Below are 21,576 nucleotides of genomic sequence, written 5' to 3' on the forward strand. Positions count from 1 at the left end.
TGGGGGAACATGCCAGCATGTTGACTGTGGGTTATTGGTGGCGGTTCTGAGGATGGTTTCTGTTTAGGAAATATATTATGGTTGCAGCGGCAGTGTTTCCCCGCAGGAATGCTTAGGGTATTGGCATACTTGAGACTAAAAATTGGTTGGCGACAGGGTATGCGTCCAGGATGTCCACTGTGGAGTCATTTGGGGCATTAGTGGTATTTTGGATGCTGCGGGGGTCGTGGCATGCGCTGGTGACTGGATCCCTTGTGGCAGTGCAGATGATGGGGGAATCGGCAACAGGGTTGGTGGCGGAACGTTGGTTCGTGGTAATTCAGATGGCGCACACTGAGTGGCGTGGAAATAGCAGGAGTCTTGTTGGCAGCGTAAACAATGGGGGTATAGAAGGCATGTGGACAATAGGTTGCTTATGGAAAAGCAGCTAAAGGGTCGTTAATAGAAGAATACATGATACAGGTGTTGGTGGCAGTGTAGAGAATGGAAGGTTATTAGCAGAGGAGACAATGAGGCGTTGCGGTCAGCATGGACATTGCAGAAGCTGGCAGAAGTGTTGATGATTGGGTGCCTAATTAGAGAGGATGGCGGGGGCATTGCTGCTAGTGGTCGTAGTTGGATTTGGAGGTCAGGTATTTTTGGAGTCCTAGCAGAGTAGAGATGGGGGCAGAGACATGCTTTTGTAGGGATTGGCTGTGAAGTCATTCGGGACATCTGTAGACGTGTGGATAAGGGGCTGTGTGAAGACAGTGGGGTGTTGGTGACAGTGAAGATGTTAGGGGACAGGGGGTGGAACAGGTTGCATAGTATTCCATAGGCTAATCGTGCCTGGTGATCATGATATTTGCTAGTCTAGAGTGGTGCTTGTGTTTCACCTGTTGCTATAGTAACAGCCTCTACAGTTTTCACCTGGCCTTCTCATAGAGTCTGAACTTTCCCTCCTCAAGTTGTGGACGTTGCAGACATAACCAGCCCTGCTCTCCAGTCGATGGATTCTGCTCATCGTGTGATCCCGGGTGGAATGGCTCTCGCTGTACACAGCCTTGCCCACCTGGTTACTACGGAGAAAACTGTGAACAGATCTGCCCGCGCTGTCGGACGGGCGAAGTTTGTGAGCATGAGACTGGCACATGCCAGAACTGTGAGCCTGGCTGGACTGGACCCCGGTAGGACAGATCATCTTTCGTGGCCCTCGCTGACTACATCTCACCATCTTTTCTTCCCTAGGCTATTCTCTCTTCACTGCCTCATTACATTTCTTTACTGCTGTATGTCATCTGACCACTCTCCAGTCCCATCCCACCACTCTCTAGCAGCACATCCTACCACAGCACACCTCCATCCCGCCTGAGCACTGCCTCATCTCACCTCCCGCATTTTTCATCCAACCTCTTTCTCCTCTGTGTCCTCCTCCCACGTCGCCACCCTCAACTTCCTCACCCCATCCTTGATCACTCTGCTTCATCCTCCAGCATCTTCTCTTTCCACTACCTAGGACCCACTCCCAGCACACCACTTCTCCAGCCACCCTCACCACTAATTCCCTGATCTCACTTGCTTCTTCACCCCTCGTCCATCCTTTCTGTTTCCTCATTCTAGCTGTCAAAGTACTCCTCTTGCCTCACCACGTCTTTATTCTTTGTCACTTCACTCCTCTGCTCTTCTGCCTTCCCCATCCAAAATCACTATCGCATCTGACCCCAACCTCTCAATTTCTTTCCACGTGGACACCACTTCCTGATCTTAGGCAATCCTCACAGCATCCTGCCAACTACCTCCTCATCCCACAACCCCAATACCACCCCCTCACTCCTTGACTCTCCCTTTCGGAGTGTGCTCATTGGTTCACTGAGTTTTTTCCATTTGCCCAACAGTTGTGACTCTTCGTGCCCAGCTGGAAAATTTGGGGAACGGTGCCTTCTCTTCTGCCCAGATTGTGGGAATGGAAGCTGCAGTCCAGTGAATGGAGAATGCGTCTGTGACCCTGGATTCTGGGGAGCGAGGTAGGGAATAGCTCTCAAGGTTAGAACACAACTCCAGGGGCAGGAGGACAGGGTACAGCTACGTGTGTGATGGCATGTGTTTGAGGGCAATGTTGTGGCCCCAAAGGCCACCACACAAATCTGCTCGGCAGGGAAGTTCTCAATTGTACAGTGTAAGGACCACTAAAAGACAATATGCCAATGGAAAATGTGTGTATCCGTTTGATTTGATTAGGCATCTTTAATTGAAATAGGGTTTTGATGAGTGTATCACTTTTTGTTGACATTTTCATGTATTTTTTTCTTCTCCCCTAAATCTAACCCTCCCAACCCATTGTACCTTTTAAATGTACTTACCATTCAGATTCTTTTTTAATCAAAGAATAATTTTAGTTGGTTTCTGAATTGCAGTTTTATGTTGTTTATATGTGGTATTTTATCTTTCTTACTTGACATCTTGTTTATTCATCATGCAGGTATTTAGTACAATTCGTTATTGCTTTTAGAACCCAGTTAATCCTACTAATTGTTTTTTTTGTATTTACATATTTATTGAAATTTCAACCAAGCAAACATAACATTAACACCATACCTTAAAACATATTTATGTAAAAATTCCAATTAATTTCTTTACAGTTAAGTCGTGTAACATTGGTAAGTCATCAGAATTGATCTAGTCGGACAATGGCATCAAACTAATTTTCTCCATCCTCGACACTTGCTGCAAGTCCACGAACCACTCTGACACATTTGATATTTCCTCACTTTTACATTTCCTTAGAATTATCTTTTTGGCAGAATTCAAAGCTCTGAAAAACCATCAACGCTGTGGAAACCCCTACTAATTGTTAATACACAATGCTCTGAAGATTAGGGATGGTTGATTAAAAACAAGCTTTTGATTGATTGGGTAGCCCTGGATCACCTCTAGTGTCTGTCTTCACAGCTGCAACGAGACATGTCCCCGTGGGCGTTTTGGGGTGAATTGTTCCAGGGACTGCGAGTGTCGCGGGGCTCCCTGTTCTCCATACTCTGGGAAGTGTGAGTGGGGTAAGTGTTGGAATGACGGTCTGTCCTTGCCCCGTTTGCCGCTTGAAGTATGTTTGCATTCAGAGTGTGTACATAAATGTTTTTTGTGGGCAAAGTTCAGAGAAATAGTCATAGATGCAGAGATTTGGACAGGCTGTCCGGACAAAATGGTGGGGCAGCACTGCACCCCCACGGACAAGGGGAGGATAAGGTTTCTGTGTTAAGCACCTGCCCCTCTGAGTTCTACCTGCTTAGGCTCGCTCATCATGGGTTATGTTTTCATATCGTTTTTATGTTCTGTTAATTTTTTTATGTACTGTGCCAAATCACCACTGTAGTATTCTCAGAGCACATGGGCCTGTGCGATAGTTGGTCTATTATGCACCCAACAGGGTCTCCCAGACCTAGATCTGCAGATGGAAAAGGAGCAGAGCAAAGATGAGCGGATGGGAAAGAGGGGATAAGTGCCACAGACAATCGCAGTGGACCAACAATGGGTCCTGACTGATGATTCAGCAGGGCTTTCACCCTTATTATTGTTCTGCCAAGCCTTGAAATATTGTTTCTATGTCATTTCATTGGCGGTCAGAATTTTGCTGGGTTTTTTTACGAGTATTTTTTACCGAAAAAATGAATAAAAATGTATTTATTTTTATTTTTTGCGGTGCGGGGGGTCCCCCAAATCCTGCATCCCCGATTGTTTTTTAACTATTCCCGGCACCCTGACCCCTTATATACACTTCACCAACCGCCCCTATATATTTTATTCGGTAAAATATACTCGTAAAAAACCGAAATTACGACCGTCGATGAAAGGACTTTATACAGAAATATCTGCCATTACCATGAGTACAAAAAAGTGGTCTCCTGGAGACTCCCTAGCAAAGCTCTATACACACACACACATACCTCTGTCTTGGCTGTTTTTTCTTTTATGTTATGGTATGTTAAAGTTATTTATACCGTGCACTGTTGCCATCTGCGTGGTTTCTTGGCGCTCTGGCGGCTCTGTAAAACAAGGGGGAGAGAAGGGGTAAGTTAGTAGGACAGAGCGGGAGAGCGAGCAAGAGAGCTTTGATGTGCTATTGGCAGCTTCAGTTCGGTTGCCACAGTTCACTGAGCGTAGGTGTGCTTTTCGGTTGGTAGCCGCCATGTGCTCTTGGATGAGTCTATGCGTGGTTTGTTTTGTTGTTATGGTGTAGTGAAGTGCGTGCGGTTTGTTTTGCTGCAGAGGTATGGTTGCTTTTAAATTCAGAGTTTGAGATGAGTATACAGAAAGGTGAGTTTTTATTAGGGTTGGTTAGTGGCAGTTGGGACTCACTAGCAAGTAGAAAACACCCAGATCTGAGACCTGGCAAAACAGTTGATACCTGTCAAGTGGGGAAAAACCCTAAATTTGGGACATCGCAGCAGTAAGATTTGAGATACCTGGCAAGTGGGGAAAACGCCTACAATTGAGAACCCCCTACCATTGAGACACACTGGTGATTGGAAAAATACTTACTAGCTGGCTAGCATTGGTATGTTATGTAAGGTAATAAGAGTGGTAGGGTTTTAATGGAATAGGAACCCACATATGCTTAATAGCTGTGTTTTAAAAAGTTACAGTGGCTGACTTTCTAACTTTTAATGGACAGAATGCAGCCTGCAAGAAACACTGCACAAACGGCATGATAGCAACACGACATCCATCCATTACACGTTTTCAGAATATCCCACGCGGTGGGCAGCTATGCATTTACATTTGTAAAGGGGTACCATGCTTTCCTCTCTGGAGAACATCTCTGAGAGGAATAATACCCACAGTGACCTCTTTTGGGGGTCTGGTTTACCTCTCTGCAAATGACGCAGTGTAGAAACCGTGGGTCGGCTTTGGGAGAGCCTAAACTCAGAACATTGGTAAGCCTCATTTGAAAGCATTTCCAGAACGTTTTGCACCTAAGGTCTACTGAAATGAAAGTACAGAGGCTTCTCAGAGGGTTTGTATTACAGGCACTGCAGGACCGTGGTCGCTGCATATATTAGAATATCTCTGGTCCCTGTCTAGGGAGTCATTCTGCCATCCCTAATGTGGTCTTTGTCAACCCCTCTGATCTGTGAAGCCCAAACCCGTGCAGAGACTCTGGTCTCATTGGTGGAGGCCCAGTTATTGTAGTAGGCTTGCATATATTTCAGGGGTGTCCTGTCCTCAGCTCTCTAGGGCAAGGGCGGGATTTGATGTGAAACCCCGTCCCCAAACTGGAGGAGGTGGGTCTGATAGGGGATTTAAAGTGCCAACAGGAGGAGCAACTTCCACCCACTCGGAATCTGCGTCTCTGGATCTCGCTCTGGAATCAAATAACAAAAGCACCCACTCTGTCAGGGCTGCCAGTTATTGTCTGCCCTCCCTAAATGCGGTTTCCCGGGCAAACCAGCCACTCCCAAGATCTTGCTAGCCTGCTAGCTAGGGTAGCCAGGCCTTCCCGCTGTTCGCTCAATTGTTCGCTCAAAGAGCGGGTGTAGAGCCATGGTCCCCTTCAGGCGTGCCTCCTTATTGCAGCTTGGGGACTTACAGTGGATAACAGCAACGGGGTGAACGTCTTCTCTTCGGACAGAAGAAAGGGGAGGTTGAAAATTGGAATTAATACACTTAATGTGAATTGTTTAGGGGAAGAATGATGCTGTCCAGCTTTAGGATTTGAGGGAGAGTTTTAACTTCCTCCAGAGTAATCCCATGATGCTGTTTGCAGTCCTCCCAAGCACTGCTCCTGGGGCATTTTAGTGTTGGGCTTCAAATTCTTGTTTAAACAGCCCCAAGAGCCTGCAAATTCTGTCAGGAAGGCCTACTGTGGAAGCAGGCGGAACCCTTCTCCCTTGAAGCTGCAGTCCTCTCTGTGCTGTTGTGACCTTGAGTGGTCTTCCTTGGGAGGTATTCCTTGGGTGTTGGCCCTGGACACTGCATTTAGCCAGCAAAATCTCACTGAATCTGCAGGGGGGTCCTCCCTGTTGGGTGTTAGTAGCACTTTGTGCACATACCTTTTGGAAGTCCACCTCCTAGCGCTTAGTCCATTACACCTCCTTCTTCTCTTCCAGAAGAGCACATTCACGGTTTCCCCTGCTGAGACCATTTTGACCTCTGCCACCCACTTTTGTTGTTCCTGTGCTGAATAACTGTGAGGAATTCGACCATCCACACGGTGGGTGTGCATTCGTCTCGGCTTTTTTTGGGAAAATGTTTATTAAATGGAATGATGGTAGACAAACATCAGGAAAATGTGTGGGGGTAATCCATAGATATTTTCCTAAACTCATGGCACGAAAGGCGCATAGACCCGTGTACTCCGGGTGGACACAGCCTACAAGGACAGTCTACCCTGTCATTTTTAGTTGGGATATCACAGCAGCAGTACACAATACAGCTCCAAAAGAGGGAGGACCAAACATTACCCCTCCAATGGCCAGCCTGATTAACTAACGAAGGTTCCATGGATCCGCCCTGCTGTTTTGTTGGGCTCTGCAGCTGGTGGCAGCGATTCTCATACCAATGAAAGGTTACTTCAAACAGGCCCACATGGGGCCTGGCTGCAGAGGTTAACAAACGAGACAGGAAACCCCAACAACCTGCAACTGTGTCAACCTGAAGTCAGCTCCCGCCCTCAGTATCGATGACCGTGAACTGTCATGTCTGGGACTGCGTGTTTACAGTAGTCCAACCTGCAAGGCCACCCCATTCATAAGGTACAAGAATGTGCAGGAGTCAGAGAGTCGGGTCTCGCTACAGCTTCAAGGGAGACCTGACACTTTATCAGCAACTACAGAGCGCTCCATTAACCAGAGCGACCCTTTGAGCCACAACAGACAGGAAGTTGGTTGGGACTTAGTATGACATGTTTTCTCCCATTTACCTTTTCTCTTGCAAAGCACTCTGGGTAGGACCTCATGCATACAGGAGATTGTTGGTGGAGACCCCAGGATTGGTTCATGAAGGTAGGCTTAGCTGACACCAATCACTGTGGATCATTTGCCTTTAAAAGAGGGCTGAGACACTATTTTGGCAGATCATCTGAAGACTTCACTTGAAGTAACAAAGAAAAACTCAACCTTGGACCCTGGCTGAAATAACAGTCTGCCTTACATCTTCCACCAGTGAAGGTAGGCCAGGATTTCCAAAGGGGAAGCGGGATTCCTCCGCTAAATATCTCCCAGGGAACAGAGGGAGATCCAGAGCTCAGAGGACCCTCTAACCGCTCCAGAATTGGTACACAGCCAGCACACAGCGTGCCCTGTTAGGCTATTCAGGAAGCTTTCTAGATAGGAAATGCCAGAAGGTCTCTGAACATACAACCAAGGACAAGGCAGCTGCCTGCAACACACTCCACAGCTGTGGGCTGTCCGCCTTAAAGGACGACACAAGCCCATTGAAGGAGCTGGGAGAAGTGCATCGACAAGCCTCTAAGGACATCTGCCTTAAAGGAAATATTTGAGCCAGTCGAGTTACTCGAGCTGCTACCGACTGCAACGCTGACTGTTGTCAAGCCGCAGTCACTTAAAGAGATCCATGATGTCTGAACCAGTACTTCAGAACCGCCGATCAGCACTGAGACGATTTCCCACCCTGAGCTGCCGTGCAGGCCACCCTGGGGCTGTTCATCCAGCTTCGCTCGCCAAACCATCTTGCTTCCTGATTCCCTCAGCTGGTTCCCATCTTGAACTCTGTCCCAGAAGCCTGCAAAGTGCACTGAAGCCGACTCGACCCTGTTGAGCACCAAGAACACCTACAGCTAAAGGTACATTGTGGTTCTGTCCCCCTGGTCCTTCCCAGAAGGCCCCTAGAGACATATTAAGACCCATTGCTCCCTTTGTGCTGAAGCTAAGTAAGCCTTAAACTGCTGTGGTTATTAACCATACCAACTACCCTCCTGTCACTATCCGGAGTGCATCCATTTTCTTTCTTTGAAACTGTCTGTCCTCTGCATCCCTTTACAGGGTGGGTTGTATTTCGTAGTGTTGCTAGAACTCTCTGTTGTGACAATAATAAAGTAGATATTTGTGTACAACCTTAAGGGGACAGTCCCTTTTATCATTGAGTAATAATTGTATTTTTGTTGTGTTGCAACTAAACAGCGATCCACAACCTTTCACACATAAGCCTACCAATCCGTTCAGTTTACCAAAATTGGACAAGGAGGTTTATAATTTGGTTGTGTTTGCAATCTGTTCGGATCCCTTCTGGTGTACTAGAGTTCTGGGGCTGATTGATGGTTTAGAAACCAATATTCATTCCTGGACCCACTAGTGCCCTGGAAGTTGATTCGTCGCAAGAACATTGTGCTTGACATTTGGTGGTAATGAAAACAAGCTCCTCGGGTGGCCTTGTGTGCTCTGGGATAAAGTCTAGGAGCCACCTCCCTTAACTTGCTAGCCTGGCATGAGAAGAGTGTGCCCCATTATTTGAAAGAATAACCTACATTGTTTTTGAGGGAGGATAGCACGGGGGCAGGACAGCTGTGCAACAACAGCTTTGAATCCCGATCCTGCGCATAGAAACCACTTGCTGGTAAGTAAGCGCGTTATAAAAGAACAATTATATTTATTTATAACAGCCTTCCATTTAACATGTTTGCAGTGGCTTTGTTCTCTATCCACCTTCCTTCCTGATATTTTTTATTTGTGTTGTATGGTAGTAAATGTTATTTCATGTATAAGTAACTTTGCTAAAATGATATTGCTGCGCGTGCCCCGTTGTACCTCACGCTTGCTCCTCACGCTCTTCAAGCTTATCGTGAATGTTTGGCTTTGGTGCGCATGGGTGAACGTTGGCGCTCTGAGCACGTGGTTTGAGATTGCATCAAGGGTGTTATGGTTGAATTGCCGTTGAAGGAAGGATAACTCCAAATTTCGAGTGTGCTGTCAGATCCTGTTGCTACAGACCTTTTACTGGAGTGAGTGTACAGAAGATGTTCTGGAATCTTAAGTTTTTAGGCTTGCGCAGTACATATTAAAAGACACCCCATGCTGTGTTTGGCTTGTTGATGTGTTTTCATTGCCTGTACATATGACTGTCCTTTGTTTCTGAAACCTACACACCAGTCAGCAAAGGCACCAAATACGGGGACAGCTGCAGTTATTAAATGACGAACACTCCTTGTTGATTCACAAAACAATTAACGCAATTTTGAACCTTTTATGCATTACATGGAAAAGGTGGTGAGTGGGTGGGCATCAGAGATGCCCATTTTTTCCCACCCCTTCCCAATGCCTCCATGGCAACAGTTATTCCCTTCTTCACAGTGAAAAAAAAGTTTAAATACTTTTAGGAATATTTTAAAAATGTTATCCTATCTGGTGGAAGTAAATTTGGAGGATTTTCAAGATGAATATCTTTTCTGTTATCCAGAGGTATTCACGACCGGTGGTATTACTAAGGAAATCCCTAGAAATACACCAGCGTCATATTACTCCAACTCTGGAATGGGAGGTAAAACAAGCAGTATCTGCCTGTTATACCATGATCACCCACATTCTAATGCACACCCTTAATCTGCCTCTCTCAAATTGAATGAACAGCTCTGCTTAAATCAGTAACAAAAGATCAATTTTAAGAAATGATGTGGTCATGTCACCTGAACAACAATCGTCTGCCATCTTGCGCTGGGCTGGTTGACGATGCTAAGGAAAGGAGGCCCAATCTTGCGGTTGGCCCAAACAGGCCAACGTGGTCCGAGTGATTTTAGTCTGGCGCCACATCATGGTGCAGAGCTGTTATGCAGTTGGTAATTTATTTGCATAGAATGCTGGGAGATTGCAAGTGTTTAAAGTAAATGCATGCAAGACCGCCATATCGTAGCTATGCAGTCTCTTGCATTGAGAAAGGCAGCATGTAGGTTATTCATCAATATTCTTAATGGGGGCATCTACTATTGTTTGTACAGACTCCAGTGGAGGTTGTATTTCCATGCAACACTCTTATGTGGGAGCAATTTGGTCTGTGCTGAGTCTCTCAGGATTAGTCTAACATTTAATACTGCACTTAAGTCCTAAGTCTCTAGCTTTTCTTAGCCAGAGAAAATTAGGGATTGTAGAGCTCGTTGTTGCCTCCCCACAATCAAGATGACGCCACCCTCGGAAGGGCCTTCGGTGACTCGGAAATGCGGACGGTACAGTGTTTGTTCTTGCCCGCATCTCTGGCCATCTGATTGGCTGAGCGCCCTTATCCAAGCGTGAATAAGGCAATTCTAGTTAGCCCGCTAGTGCACCATCAGCCACAATACACCAAGGGGGTGTCAATTTCAAATTTTAAAACTGGGGTAAGGGGAGCCAAAATGGCACTCAACGTAAATCCCTGCACCAGCGCTATTTGCAGTGCTTGAATTTTGTTCTTTCAATCGTTGTTTATACAGGTGTTAGATCAATTGAAGTGACTCCAAGAATGCATTGAGTTAGAAATGAAACCCCATGTTTGGTCACGTGTTGTACCTGCGACATGGAGTGATCAAACCCCCAAATTAAATAAAGGAATTCCAAGTAGTGGCTCCGACAACCACAACCTACGGCGGATGGGAGCGAGGTCTCCACACCTCATTCTGATGACACGGTCAGCCAGCCCCCAAACTACAAGATCATAAACCTTACTCATCCACCTATCATTGTGGGGGGAAACTTGTGCAGCAACTCTCAAAAAGGAAAGGATGGCAGTGGTCATCCAGTGGTCCAACACAATATGTATTTATTTTCACATTTATTAAGCGCACAAAACCCAAGGGCATCGAGTGTGGCCCCCAGCGAAATGTGCTGAGGAGCCCCTGATATCCCCACCACTTGGTTCATTCTGGAGACTACTGGTTAGTGGAGGGCCTCTAGCAACACAGGGGCTGCAGGGGTGTCCTTTAAACGCGGACTGCAGTATGTGCAGGGGTGTTGCTAGGTCTGGAAAAGACCCGGGGCTAAGCTGTCGGAACTGTTGGGACTGGGGGCTAGCTAGTCTTTTGGCTGTAGCTCCTGAGATTCTATCAGGGGCTACAACCAAAAGATCAGGGGCTATAGCCCCCTTACCCCCCCCCCCCTTAGCAACGCCCCTGAGTATGTGCATCAATATAATGAGCAAGCTTGGGGTGCCTTTTATCCACTCTGCCTATCTTTGGAGTTTTGCAGGCCTGTTTTCTGCAAGTTACACCACGATGAGGCTTCAACAATAGAGTTTAAAACTGCACAAACCTAGCTACAGAACATGTCAGATGCTGCAACGCAAGCTAAATGAGGAGTTCGAAGAAATGCATTCCTTGCAGGCCACGCTGGTTAAAATGTTACTAGGGTTTATGGTCTGAAGGACTCATTAGTCTCAGTCCAGAACCAACCAGTACATTTCCTACAACTTTTTTTCACGTGTTTTTTGCAGGCTGGAGCTCTGCGCCCTGCACGGTGGCTGCACACCAGGTTAAAGTGCAATGGTAATTCCGGGTTGTCACGTCCGCACTCCACGGTATATATAAATACGTCCATGATTATAATTGGGTTTTTATAACGCGCTTAATACCAAAGAGGTTTCAAAGCGTGGACCCCGGATTCGAACCCGTGTTTCTATGCGTCGTGTTGGAAGACGAATGCGTCGCCACTGAGCTATACTACCCGTATATATAAAGTCAATGCTAGCAGCAGAGGTATTAAACCCTTAACACAAAACTGCATCTCTCAGAGAACACTGAGAACTCAGAAGTCAACCTCTGTGTGTACCCACCAGTCAGTTAGTACTCCCCCCCCCACCCCCATCGTTCATGCACGTGCTGCGCCTCCGCTTGACCGCATCCCCTTTCTTGCCCGCTGGCGCAACAGATACCCAGTGTCTTTACTTCTCACAATTACATTTTTTTAAAGATAATTGTGATTTTTATTCCAAGGGTTGTTCATAGGCTTGTTTCCGTGTTGTGGTGTTGGATTTAAGTGGCAAAATCTCAGGTGTGTTGTGTCTCCTCATGACTGCTCCAAGTCTACGTCAGGTTCGCCTGCCCTCAAGTTCTCAGAGGGGTTTAGCCCCACTGCCTAGAGCAGTTCCGCAGTACGGCCAGGTCCTCCCCGGATACAGTCACTTGCACTATTGAGTGTCTGTCCTCATGCAAGGAGACTAGTATAGCCATCTATGGCAGAATGTCCCCCGTCAGGGCAGAATAGCCTGAGCTTTTTTAACATTTTTTAATATAAAATTATGCTGGTAAATCTGTCTCTGAACGTCAGAGCGGCTAATCAGGCCCCACATTCATAATGTTCCATGCTGAAAAGGATCCCTGTCTACTGACACCTCTCAGCAGCTGCCCTTTAGTTTGGCAACATGGCTGTTAAAAGTGGCATGTGCATTCCTGTCAATAGCCTGTTGGAACCCCTAGTTCCGTCAGCCAGGGTCTGCCTTTAACCGTGCGCACGTCTATAACTGTGCACGCCCCGATCTTGGTGGCAGGTTTAACTCTAAATATAGGTCAGGGCTAGTTTTGACCTGGTGCTCTGTGGGACTCTGCAGTTATACTGGTCAAAAGCTATTGGTGTTATATTATCAGCTTGGTCGCTAGGGAGTCATCTCACTTTCACAGATGTTATGTTATGTTACTTTGCATTTATATAGCGCCTTATGTACCATTGCTATGGTCTGAAGGTGCTGGTAGGTTGAACGTCCTCGGTAACCGAAGTTCAAGTCAGTAGAGAGAGTAGAGGGAGTCAAAGGTGCTTGTGAGCACCGGATATGTGTGCAGCTGGTGTGGCATTCGTGTAATAGCTGCTTCATAGCAGTAGGTGTGTTGCTTGAGAGATCAGGGGTATGTGTTCGTTCTGGCAGGTTTTATCCAGAGCGCGGTTCTGGCTGCGTTAGGCCTGAGGAGAACGCCTGGCTGGGGGGGTGTGACACCAGCAGTGATTAGTTAGAGTGATGGGGAGTATGAGGCAGATGTTGGTATGAGAACAGCTATACCGAATGGTGTCATAGTACCTCTGTGTTCTAGTTGAGTGGAAGAGGAGAGTAAGCCTGGTGATGTGATAAAATGGTTTACTTGCTCTTTCAAACGTTACATGCATTCCAAACCATTCATGTATGTCGCGCACTTCTATGTGATCTAGTCCTTTCCACGCACTCTGCATCCTTCCCACGTACTCCAGTCCTTTCCAGGCACTCCAGTCCTTTCCACGCACCCCAGTCCGTTTCATGCCCTCGGATCTGTTCATGTACTTCGATCATTTCCGTGAATTCTAAGTTGTTTTATGCACCCCGTCCACATTTTCATCTGTACCTTCCACATATGTGCATGTATGTGCATCACCTTCTTGGACTGGGCTGCAACTAAAATAACCATTTGGACCTAGTCCGGGAAAGCTCCCTTTTGATCTCCTTAGGAAGGCTTATACCCTTCTCCATAGAATAGGAAATCACTACAAGGGTATAGCAGGAAACCACTGCTTCAAAGGTGAGCCCTGCCAGGATCGAGGGGAGCTCATGCCAGGGTGGTAATTACCAGAGACTCTTTGATGCAGTGCAGACAGGAGAGTTAGAATAGTCAGGAGAGAAGCAACAGTCCACGGAAGGGTCCCACCATCTTGGATTCTCCCAGGGCTCCAGCACATCCTGAGCCCCCTCCCCTCTTCCGGCAGCCAAAGCAATCCGGGAATGAGCTCACCAGCCAAATACTCTGAACACAAAAGCAAGGACTGGAGCTCTTGTAGAATGATCAAAGGGGGTGGCAGGTTTCTTATTTAAGAGGGAGAGACCAACCCCTCTGCTGACTAATTTTTGGATTATAGAAGGAGAATTTGTTGTAGAACTTTTTTGGGGGTTCCGTCTGCCCAAAAGTCCTCTGCCATAGAGGTGAAGATAAAACTTCCAAGAAAAGAGCAAAGCCTTTTCCTCAACCATCCCAGAGGAACATATGGGTGATTTGATGGCTGAACAAAGCCTACTGCAAGCTAAAACCACTGGTAGGTGTCAAACCATGTAAGTGCTCCCTGGAATCCTCCCTTGCTAGGAACTGTAGAACAGGAATGCACTTTGCCCCAGGAGATCGTAGATACGGTTCCCCAGCAAACAGAAGTCCAGAACCAGCTTTGGGCTTTCTTTGACCACTTTAATTCGTTTTCAAGCTGGCTCAACTGCTTTGAGCTGCATTTTATGCCGCCGGAAGCACCTGAAGCTGCCTTAGGCACTCATCGCTTTTTTTTGATTCACTGACTTCACCCACCGCCTGCCTCCGCTCCAGCCATTTTCGAGCCGATCGCCACTGAAGAACAACTTTGCAACAATGGACATCTTTGAGCCGATTCAACTGATTACAGACACTGACTTGACCAATGCCTACCTGCTCTTTGCCAGATCCGAGTAGATCACAGCTACAGGACCGCAATGCCTTGCTGGGCCATCTGAAACGGACTATAGACTGTCGTGACCCCAGGGATCCATTAGAAACAATCGATTCGAAATGCCAAAATGCAAACTCAACCCATTGCAAAGTGCCTAGAAACCTGGCTTGATGCTGATAAGTCACACAAACAAGCCTAAAAGGTATTTGAAGTGGTTCCGACCCCCTATCCTGTCTTAAAGGGCCCTAGTGATAATTAGGACCCCACTCCCAACCTTTTAAAATGGCATCTTCAGTAGCCATGACTTTGCTGCTAACCCTGTTGCCCCTGCACCCCTGTCTTCTCACCCAGAGTGCCCTCTTTCATTCCAAAGTCTACATATTCTCCCCCACATGATTTCTCTGAATGAATTAGGCTGCATGCATTGCGCCTCATCCTCTTTATTTTCCCTGAGGAAGTGCAGAATAAGAATTCCCTCTCCTGCTCATACAGAGACCGAGGGGCACTCTGTAGGCAGCCAGGACACACCCACTTCACATAAGACCATACCAACCACCCACACAGTAAATGACAGCCTGCACACCCCTATCCCCTCCAGCAGCCTTCATATGAGGCCGCCAGCCATCCAGTTTGACATCTACTGCCAACAAGGCCTGAAAAGTATTACACAAGTTCAGAATGTAACAGGAGGCTTGTTAGCGAAGACCCGGATGAAAGTTGTCAGAAAGATCAAGGTTAAATGAACAATTCCATTTAAATCCCTTAATATTCAGATATGTCTAAGATAGACTAGGCGCCTCATTACGAGTCAGGCGGAATGGGTTAACGGGGTCCACTAATGGATGTGAACCCGTTATTCCCATTCCGCCTGATTACGAGGTCCCCTCGCGGGACCCGGTAGGGACACCTGGTAAAACCAAGCGTCGTTACCGGGTCCCGCGAGGGGACAGGGAGCTAACAATGGGCCGGTTGTAATCGGACCGTGGTTAGCTCCCTGCACCCATTCCCATTGAGCCCTATTGAACACTCAGAGCCAATGCCACCAGTCCATACCCTGCTCTGTGGGCAACACACATGTACCCAAAAACACACATGAGGGGTGCAAGGGTGTTTGTCACCCATGGGTGCCATAAGGGTATCCCATGGGTGTTGTTCACCAAAAGATATAACAAAGAGCTGCACTGCCAGAGGTCCAGGCTAGACCTCAGTGGCAGAAAACAGGGAGAAAACACAAACAAGGAAGTGGTTGGACAAGGACTATGAGGCCCTGTCCCTCCATAAGCTATTTCCAGCATCACACACACCCCACCAACCCGACAGCCCTTTGAGGCCACACCAATACAAGGTGTGTGCTATACAAATGCCAGTTAACATAAGGTAACAAAAGGCTCCAACCCTGGGTTAGTTGGTCATGCTTTAGTCAGGAATAGACTGTTCCACATATGATGAACACTCGATAAGAGGCCATTTTGAAGGCACCAGGCTTGTCAGATCAGCATAGGCTTAAAATCGGCTCTTTTGTCCTCTTGTCCATGCTGCTAATTAAATTGTTAACTTGCTTTTCATATTCAATATAGGAAGCTTCCGTCTCACAATAAAACTATGAATTTCCTAAATATCTTTATGAGACGTCTTGATTATATACAAGATACAACATCCAGTATTATATTGGATCTCGGCCCTCAGCTATACATCTTGGAGCTAATGTAACCCACATTTTTATCTTACTTTGCCTTCAGCGACGGAATCCAAGTTGGTTGAAGGGCACGGTGGGTACACCAAGATTGGTATTTCCCTGGCTAGATAAGGTGCTGAGAGGCAGGTGGTGAAACCAGCAGGGCCTGAGCTGAAAATTAAATCCAGACACAATCCTTAGAGGGGGGGAAGAGAGGTGGAAGTGCCCTGCTGGCCTGGGCTTAGAGATTCAAAGCGGCAAAAGCTAAAGACCTTGATAGAGACAGAAAGCGAGAGACCAACCAATCCAAATTCCACACACTGTTTCTCGTGGGACTGTCAAGCCCACTAAGGAAACTAACGCTTGCCCGCTAAGAACCTGGGTCAGGAGTGCTCATTCACAGTCTGAGCCCTGGAAGGCTTGTTGAGAATGCAGGCCAGGAGGGCTTGTGGACAATCGAAACCAGGACTACTTAAAGACTCAAAGTTGCAATGCTTGAACTGTACCAGAAAAGGCGCAGAGAGCGAGAGAGGGAGAGACAGGGAGGAGGAGGGAGAGAAAGGGAGAGAGAGGAGCACAGAGGGAGACAGAGAGAGAGGGTGGGGGGGAGAGAGAGAGAGAGAGAGAGAGAGAGAGATATTTCAAAGTAAGGCGTGCTGCCAGGCCCTTTTTACCAATTAACTTTGGTGAAATAGTGTTCAGTATCTGGTACCATTCCATAATCCCTCCTACTACAGATCATGGACCTTGGTTTCAAGGTAACCACAGAGACCAGCCTTGCCATGTACTCAGTATCTGAGGGAAGCTCCCTAGGTAGGCATCGCACCAGGACCATGGCTCGGGGAGGACTCAAGTCAGCAAAGGGTGTTCCCTCTCAAAACATTTCCCATGGCAGATTCTGTCATGGCAATGGTTTAAAGATCAACCAAAGACAGACATGGAAGAAACAGACAGCCATTGGAACTAGCAACATCTGGCCAGAAGGGTACTCGTACTCAAGCAGCCGCCTGGCGCAGGTCCAGATACCCCACTAGCTTGAGAACTGTGAGTGACGGGATATATCGGCGAGGAGTTCACCCTGACCATGAACTGTTGCCCAGCAGAACTAGTGAGATTTAGGAATGCAATCCCATCCATTTTTGCAGTTGTTTTGGTTATTCCTGAACCCTCATGCCCTGTTATGGATAATTATCTTCATTTGGGTAGCCTTACTTCAACGCTCTCTGCATTTTGCACCAAATAAAAGGTATTTTTGTGGAAGCCTTATGAGTCTCGGGCCCTTTGTTGATCCCGGTGACAGCCTTTTTAATTTAGGAGTTCTTTCAGTTTTGTGTACATGAAGCATAATAGAACTGTTTATGTAAAAGTGGTCATAGAGAGGCCGCTGTACCTGGCTCTTATTAATATTGGGAATTGGTTGATGAATCAAATGTGTTCACAATTCTGTTTTATAGAGCTGTGTCAACATAAGTTGTGCGCATGTGTTAGTTTGTTGGTCCTTTCTATGCACTAGGGTTGCGTGCTGCAGAATGCATCAGTGGTGTGATTTGATGCGGGCCTTTGTATGCGTTGGAGCGGGCATGCGCTAATTTATTTTTGTGCGTTTTTCCTGTATGTGTCTGCAGCCATGCTTCATGTACTCACAAGCTGCCACTGGGTTCCTTTTCTTTTCTTCACAGATGCTCAGCACTACGGGGCGCTGATAGCCGGGGTCCTCCTGCCTCTCCTGATGCTCCTCTGTCTCCTCTGCTGTTGCTGGTGCTGCAGAAGGGAAAGGCCAGATGCAAAAGACAGGTATTAAAACCGTACCATGCGGAGGTCTGCCGCCATTTTGAAATAGAATCGGACAACCTCTTTGGGTGGTGAACTGAAATAACCATTAGACATACCAAAGAGGCATTGGGATAACGCATCATATTCACAGGTGGTGAATTTAAATAATTTGCAGGTACACCTAGCGGGTGGTGGGGTTCTATTGGCCAGACTGATCTAGAATGGCTGTTCTAGAATCCAAATAACTATGTTGGAACAGAGTGGACAGCAAAGAATCAAAGGGTCTGCTAGTACTGGGAATATGTGCCAGACACACAAGTAATGCAATAATATGACAACAGTCTTGGAATTAGACTGACACAGAGCAGTGAACATTGAGGATACCAAGGGGTGAATTGTAAATTCTACCAAGAAGTGTTTGTAATGTGCAAATAAGGACAATTATAGAACAGGAATCCTGTGTCTAGCCTACAAAAAGCTACTCTCTTGGCGAAACATTTGCACATGCACCAGTGGGTAAATGGTGGCACAAGTGCACTGGCATACAGGCGTTAAAGAAAGGGTAGAACAAACCTTGGATTGAACAAATATAAACATATATTGATCATGGCTCAAGAGAGTTTGATTACTAACGTTGAACTGTGCGCACAAGGTTGGGAACGGAAGAATGTGTCACTATTAAAACCGAGTAAAACCCCCGGCCTCTAAAATATTCACAACAATACCCATATGAAACCAATAGTTTACCAATACTGTGCAAGGCATTCCCATGGTCTTTCACTGTACTGCACTTCTCTTGTCACGTTAATGGTCTCTCTCTGTATGGTATATAATAAAAAAGCATGGTTCCCTTCATACACGTCCGCGCCATTATTCACAGTCAAGTTGACAAGCAGTCAAGTTGACGCGCATGGCAAGCAGTGTTCACAAATGAAAATTAAACGATCTCTGCTATGCGAGCATGTCGCAGAGCGTTTAATTGTAATTGGAAGCGCTGCTTACCATGAGCTCATGGTAAGCAATGTTCGCAATGAAAAATAAACACTGTCCAACATGCATGCCTGACTTCCCGAGCTGCCATGACTTGTAATGTCCGGGTTGCACTGGGAAGTCAGGTGCCGGAAACGGTGTGTCTGGGTCGGTGGCAATGTGCCGGTGGCACCAGCAGGTTACCATCGACCTCGTAATGAGGCACAATGTCTATAGAAAAACCTACTGCTCCGTATTCAGTACACTTACCCACGGAGCTCTTTACTGATGAAGTTGGAGGAAGAAATAGACGGTGCTACTGGATACTCCCATGTACTTCTCCCCACATTTCACTTGGCGCCAAGGCTTCTAGCTGCAGAGAAACATCAGGATTGACTGTACTATAACACCAGCATCATTTTACTGTAATATCCGTTGAGTTCGGAGTCATCAATGTACTGTACTGTCCCTCACAATAATTGTACTCTATATTGTTAATCTGCCACTTCAGTGTAACTGGCACCGTACTGTAACATCCCTCTGCCATCGCTGTACTGCAGTAGCCCTCTCCTGGTACTTTACTGCAATAGCCCTCCATTGTCTCTTTACTGAAATAGCCCTGCTCCGTAACTTGACAGTAATATCCCTGCACCATCACTTGGCTATAATGGCTCTCTGCTAACACTTTATTATCTATGAGAAATGTTCATCGTATCCAACTTGTCAGAGCCCAACCTCCACACCATAGGTGGTCCAAATGCCCACACGGGGCAGAGGCATTTATTTGTGGATGTGAATAGTGCTCCATATTTCTGACGCAAGACTTTGGTGAGAGTTGTAGTTCTGCACTGAAATTATGGTTTACAGATGGCGGCTAGTTTTGTTAGAATGCTGAGGTGTGGGATGGTATTCCCTTTACATGTTCATGCTAGTTATATAAAAAAAAAATGGATTTAAGAAATACTGCTCAGTTTTCACAAATAGAGAGAAATTGGAATGGTTGTCCCTTTTTCGTGTTCATGGTAGTGGTGATATATGAAAAAAAAGATATTCAAAATGCGCTCAGCTTTGACAAACAGAGTTTGGGACGGTAGTTCCTTTTTTATGTTTATGGTGATGTATGAGAGATTTCTAATCGAGACATATCTGTTAAGCAAAATAACTTTTGTGATGTGTATATCAGTGGGAATAAGGCTTGTGACATATTTCAATATAAAAAGATTTGAAAGGAAACAGATATAGAAAATTGTGCTAATGGATTCAAGATACATAGAATTGTGGTGAAAAATCACAGTTCAACAATGGTGGTCAGTTTTAACAGAAGGCAGAGGTTTGGGATGGCAGTCCCTTTTTATGTTCATGGTATTGGTGTTACATATAAAAGGGTTTCAAAATGGTGCTCAGATTTAAGAAGACGTTCAAACTATGTGCTTAGCAGGGCATGTTCATTATTTTGAAAAAAAGTGAGGAAGGTTCAGGAGAATGGATGGGTGTCCATTTCAGTTGACTGAATTATGTTAAAGCTAGGTTTTAAAAGAGGATTTATTATATTTTTGTAGAATTCTCATGAAACAAAGAGTGTGGATTGCAGTTAAGAATAGTTGCGATTCAAGATGGAAACTGAATTGAAAAAGTCAAAGCGACTGGGGGTATTGTGTGTTGTAGTATTGTGTTGTAGTGTTGGAACATTGTCAAAGTAAAGTGTGAAAAAACATATTTTAGAAACGGCACATTCTGGATTTCAGATGGTCCTGTGGAAATAGGAACATAACGGAAGGAAGGAATGGAACCATATGAGATTACGTGTTGTAGAGGGTGTTCATTGAATTGAATTAATAATGATTATAAATACATTTGCGTTAGATAGAAATGCAAGATTGGGCCGGTGATGTTCAGGGCTGATTGAGTAAATATTAAAAATAATGTTACCATATGGGGTATCGAATCAAAAAATAAAATGTCTTTCTGTATACAAAGGTATTGTGAACATTGCAATAATGAGTTTACATTGGGCAAAATGAAAGGTTGTTTTTTTCTTGTTGACAGATTGTAAATGAAGAATGACTAAACTGTGGAATTGGAAGGTTATGGTTGCACACTATGCATATTCTATTGGAATTATGGCCTTGAACCAGCTCATTTAGACTCCATTCGGAAGTGATTTTGGAGTCTAAGCGAAATACGTGTTGGATAGGTTTTTTCTATATTGTGGAATAAATGCATTTGGTTTTGTGAAATATAGGCATTTGAAATCTTATGTTTTTCAAATATGACTATGGAGTTAAGAGTTCAGTCGTTGTTTTGGTTAGTAAAGTTTTCGACCAATGGAATATTTTTTTAAAGGGTATGAAAGGTGAATAAAAGAAGTGTGTTTGCCCAAAAATACATTTTCTATAATTCTGTGAAGTGTTAAGTAAAAACATAAATTGCCTGATTCATGGAATTATTTGCGTGAAAAACGCAGATTTGCGCGCCGTTCTGCCCGAAAATCCATGTTTGAAGTATGGGGATTTTCCGGCAGAAAGGCGCGCAAATCTGCATTTCTCACGCAAATAATTCCATGAATCAGGCAGAAAAAGTGCCAGAAAACACCTCAAAGTGTTTAAGAAGCCAACAGAGCTCAGATTTGTTGGTCTCGGTGGCTGCAAAAAAAAAGTTAGACCAATCCATCTGCACCTTCCCTCTAGGCAGGGAAGGCAGGCAGCATGATGCCTTTGTATAAAAAAGAATCTTCACTCCTGCGGCCACCATTAAAGCCACAAACTCCTCCTAGCCAAATAGGGAGCTATGGTTTAAAGTTGGGCCCGTTCTTGAGGCAAGAGAAGCAAGAGGCAAGTCCGG

At 45.7% G+C, this 21,576-nt stretch overlaps 1 protein-coding gene across 1 annotated transcript in view; it reads left to right on the top strand.

Moving 5' to 3' along the window:
- The window catches only part of SCARF1 (scavenger receptor class F member 1), a 220,976-nt gene that overhangs the window by 121,535 nt on the left and 77,865 nt on the right, over nt 1-21,576 (top strand). The window contains exons 5-8 of the mRNA XM_069615410.1: nt 948-1,166; nt 1,875-2,003; nt 2,929-3,032; nt 17,673-17,787. Coding sequence (XP_069471511.1) covers nt 948-1,166; nt 1,875-2,003; nt 2,929-3,032; nt 17,673-17,787 — 567 coding nt within the window. The remainder of the gene's footprint in view (nt 1-947; nt 1,167-1,874; nt 2,004-2,928; nt 3,033-17,672; nt 17,788-21,576) is intronic.

This window comes from Ambystoma mexicanum, chromosome 9 (genome assembly GCF_040938575.1).
Source record: "Ambystoma mexicanum isolate Mex_15411 chromosome 9, UKY_AmexF1_1, whole genome shotgun sequence".
In the NCBI taxonomy this organism is placed as follows: domain Eukaryota; kingdom Metazoa; phylum Chordata; class Amphibia; order Caudata; family Ambystomatidae; genus Ambystoma; species Ambystoma mexicanum.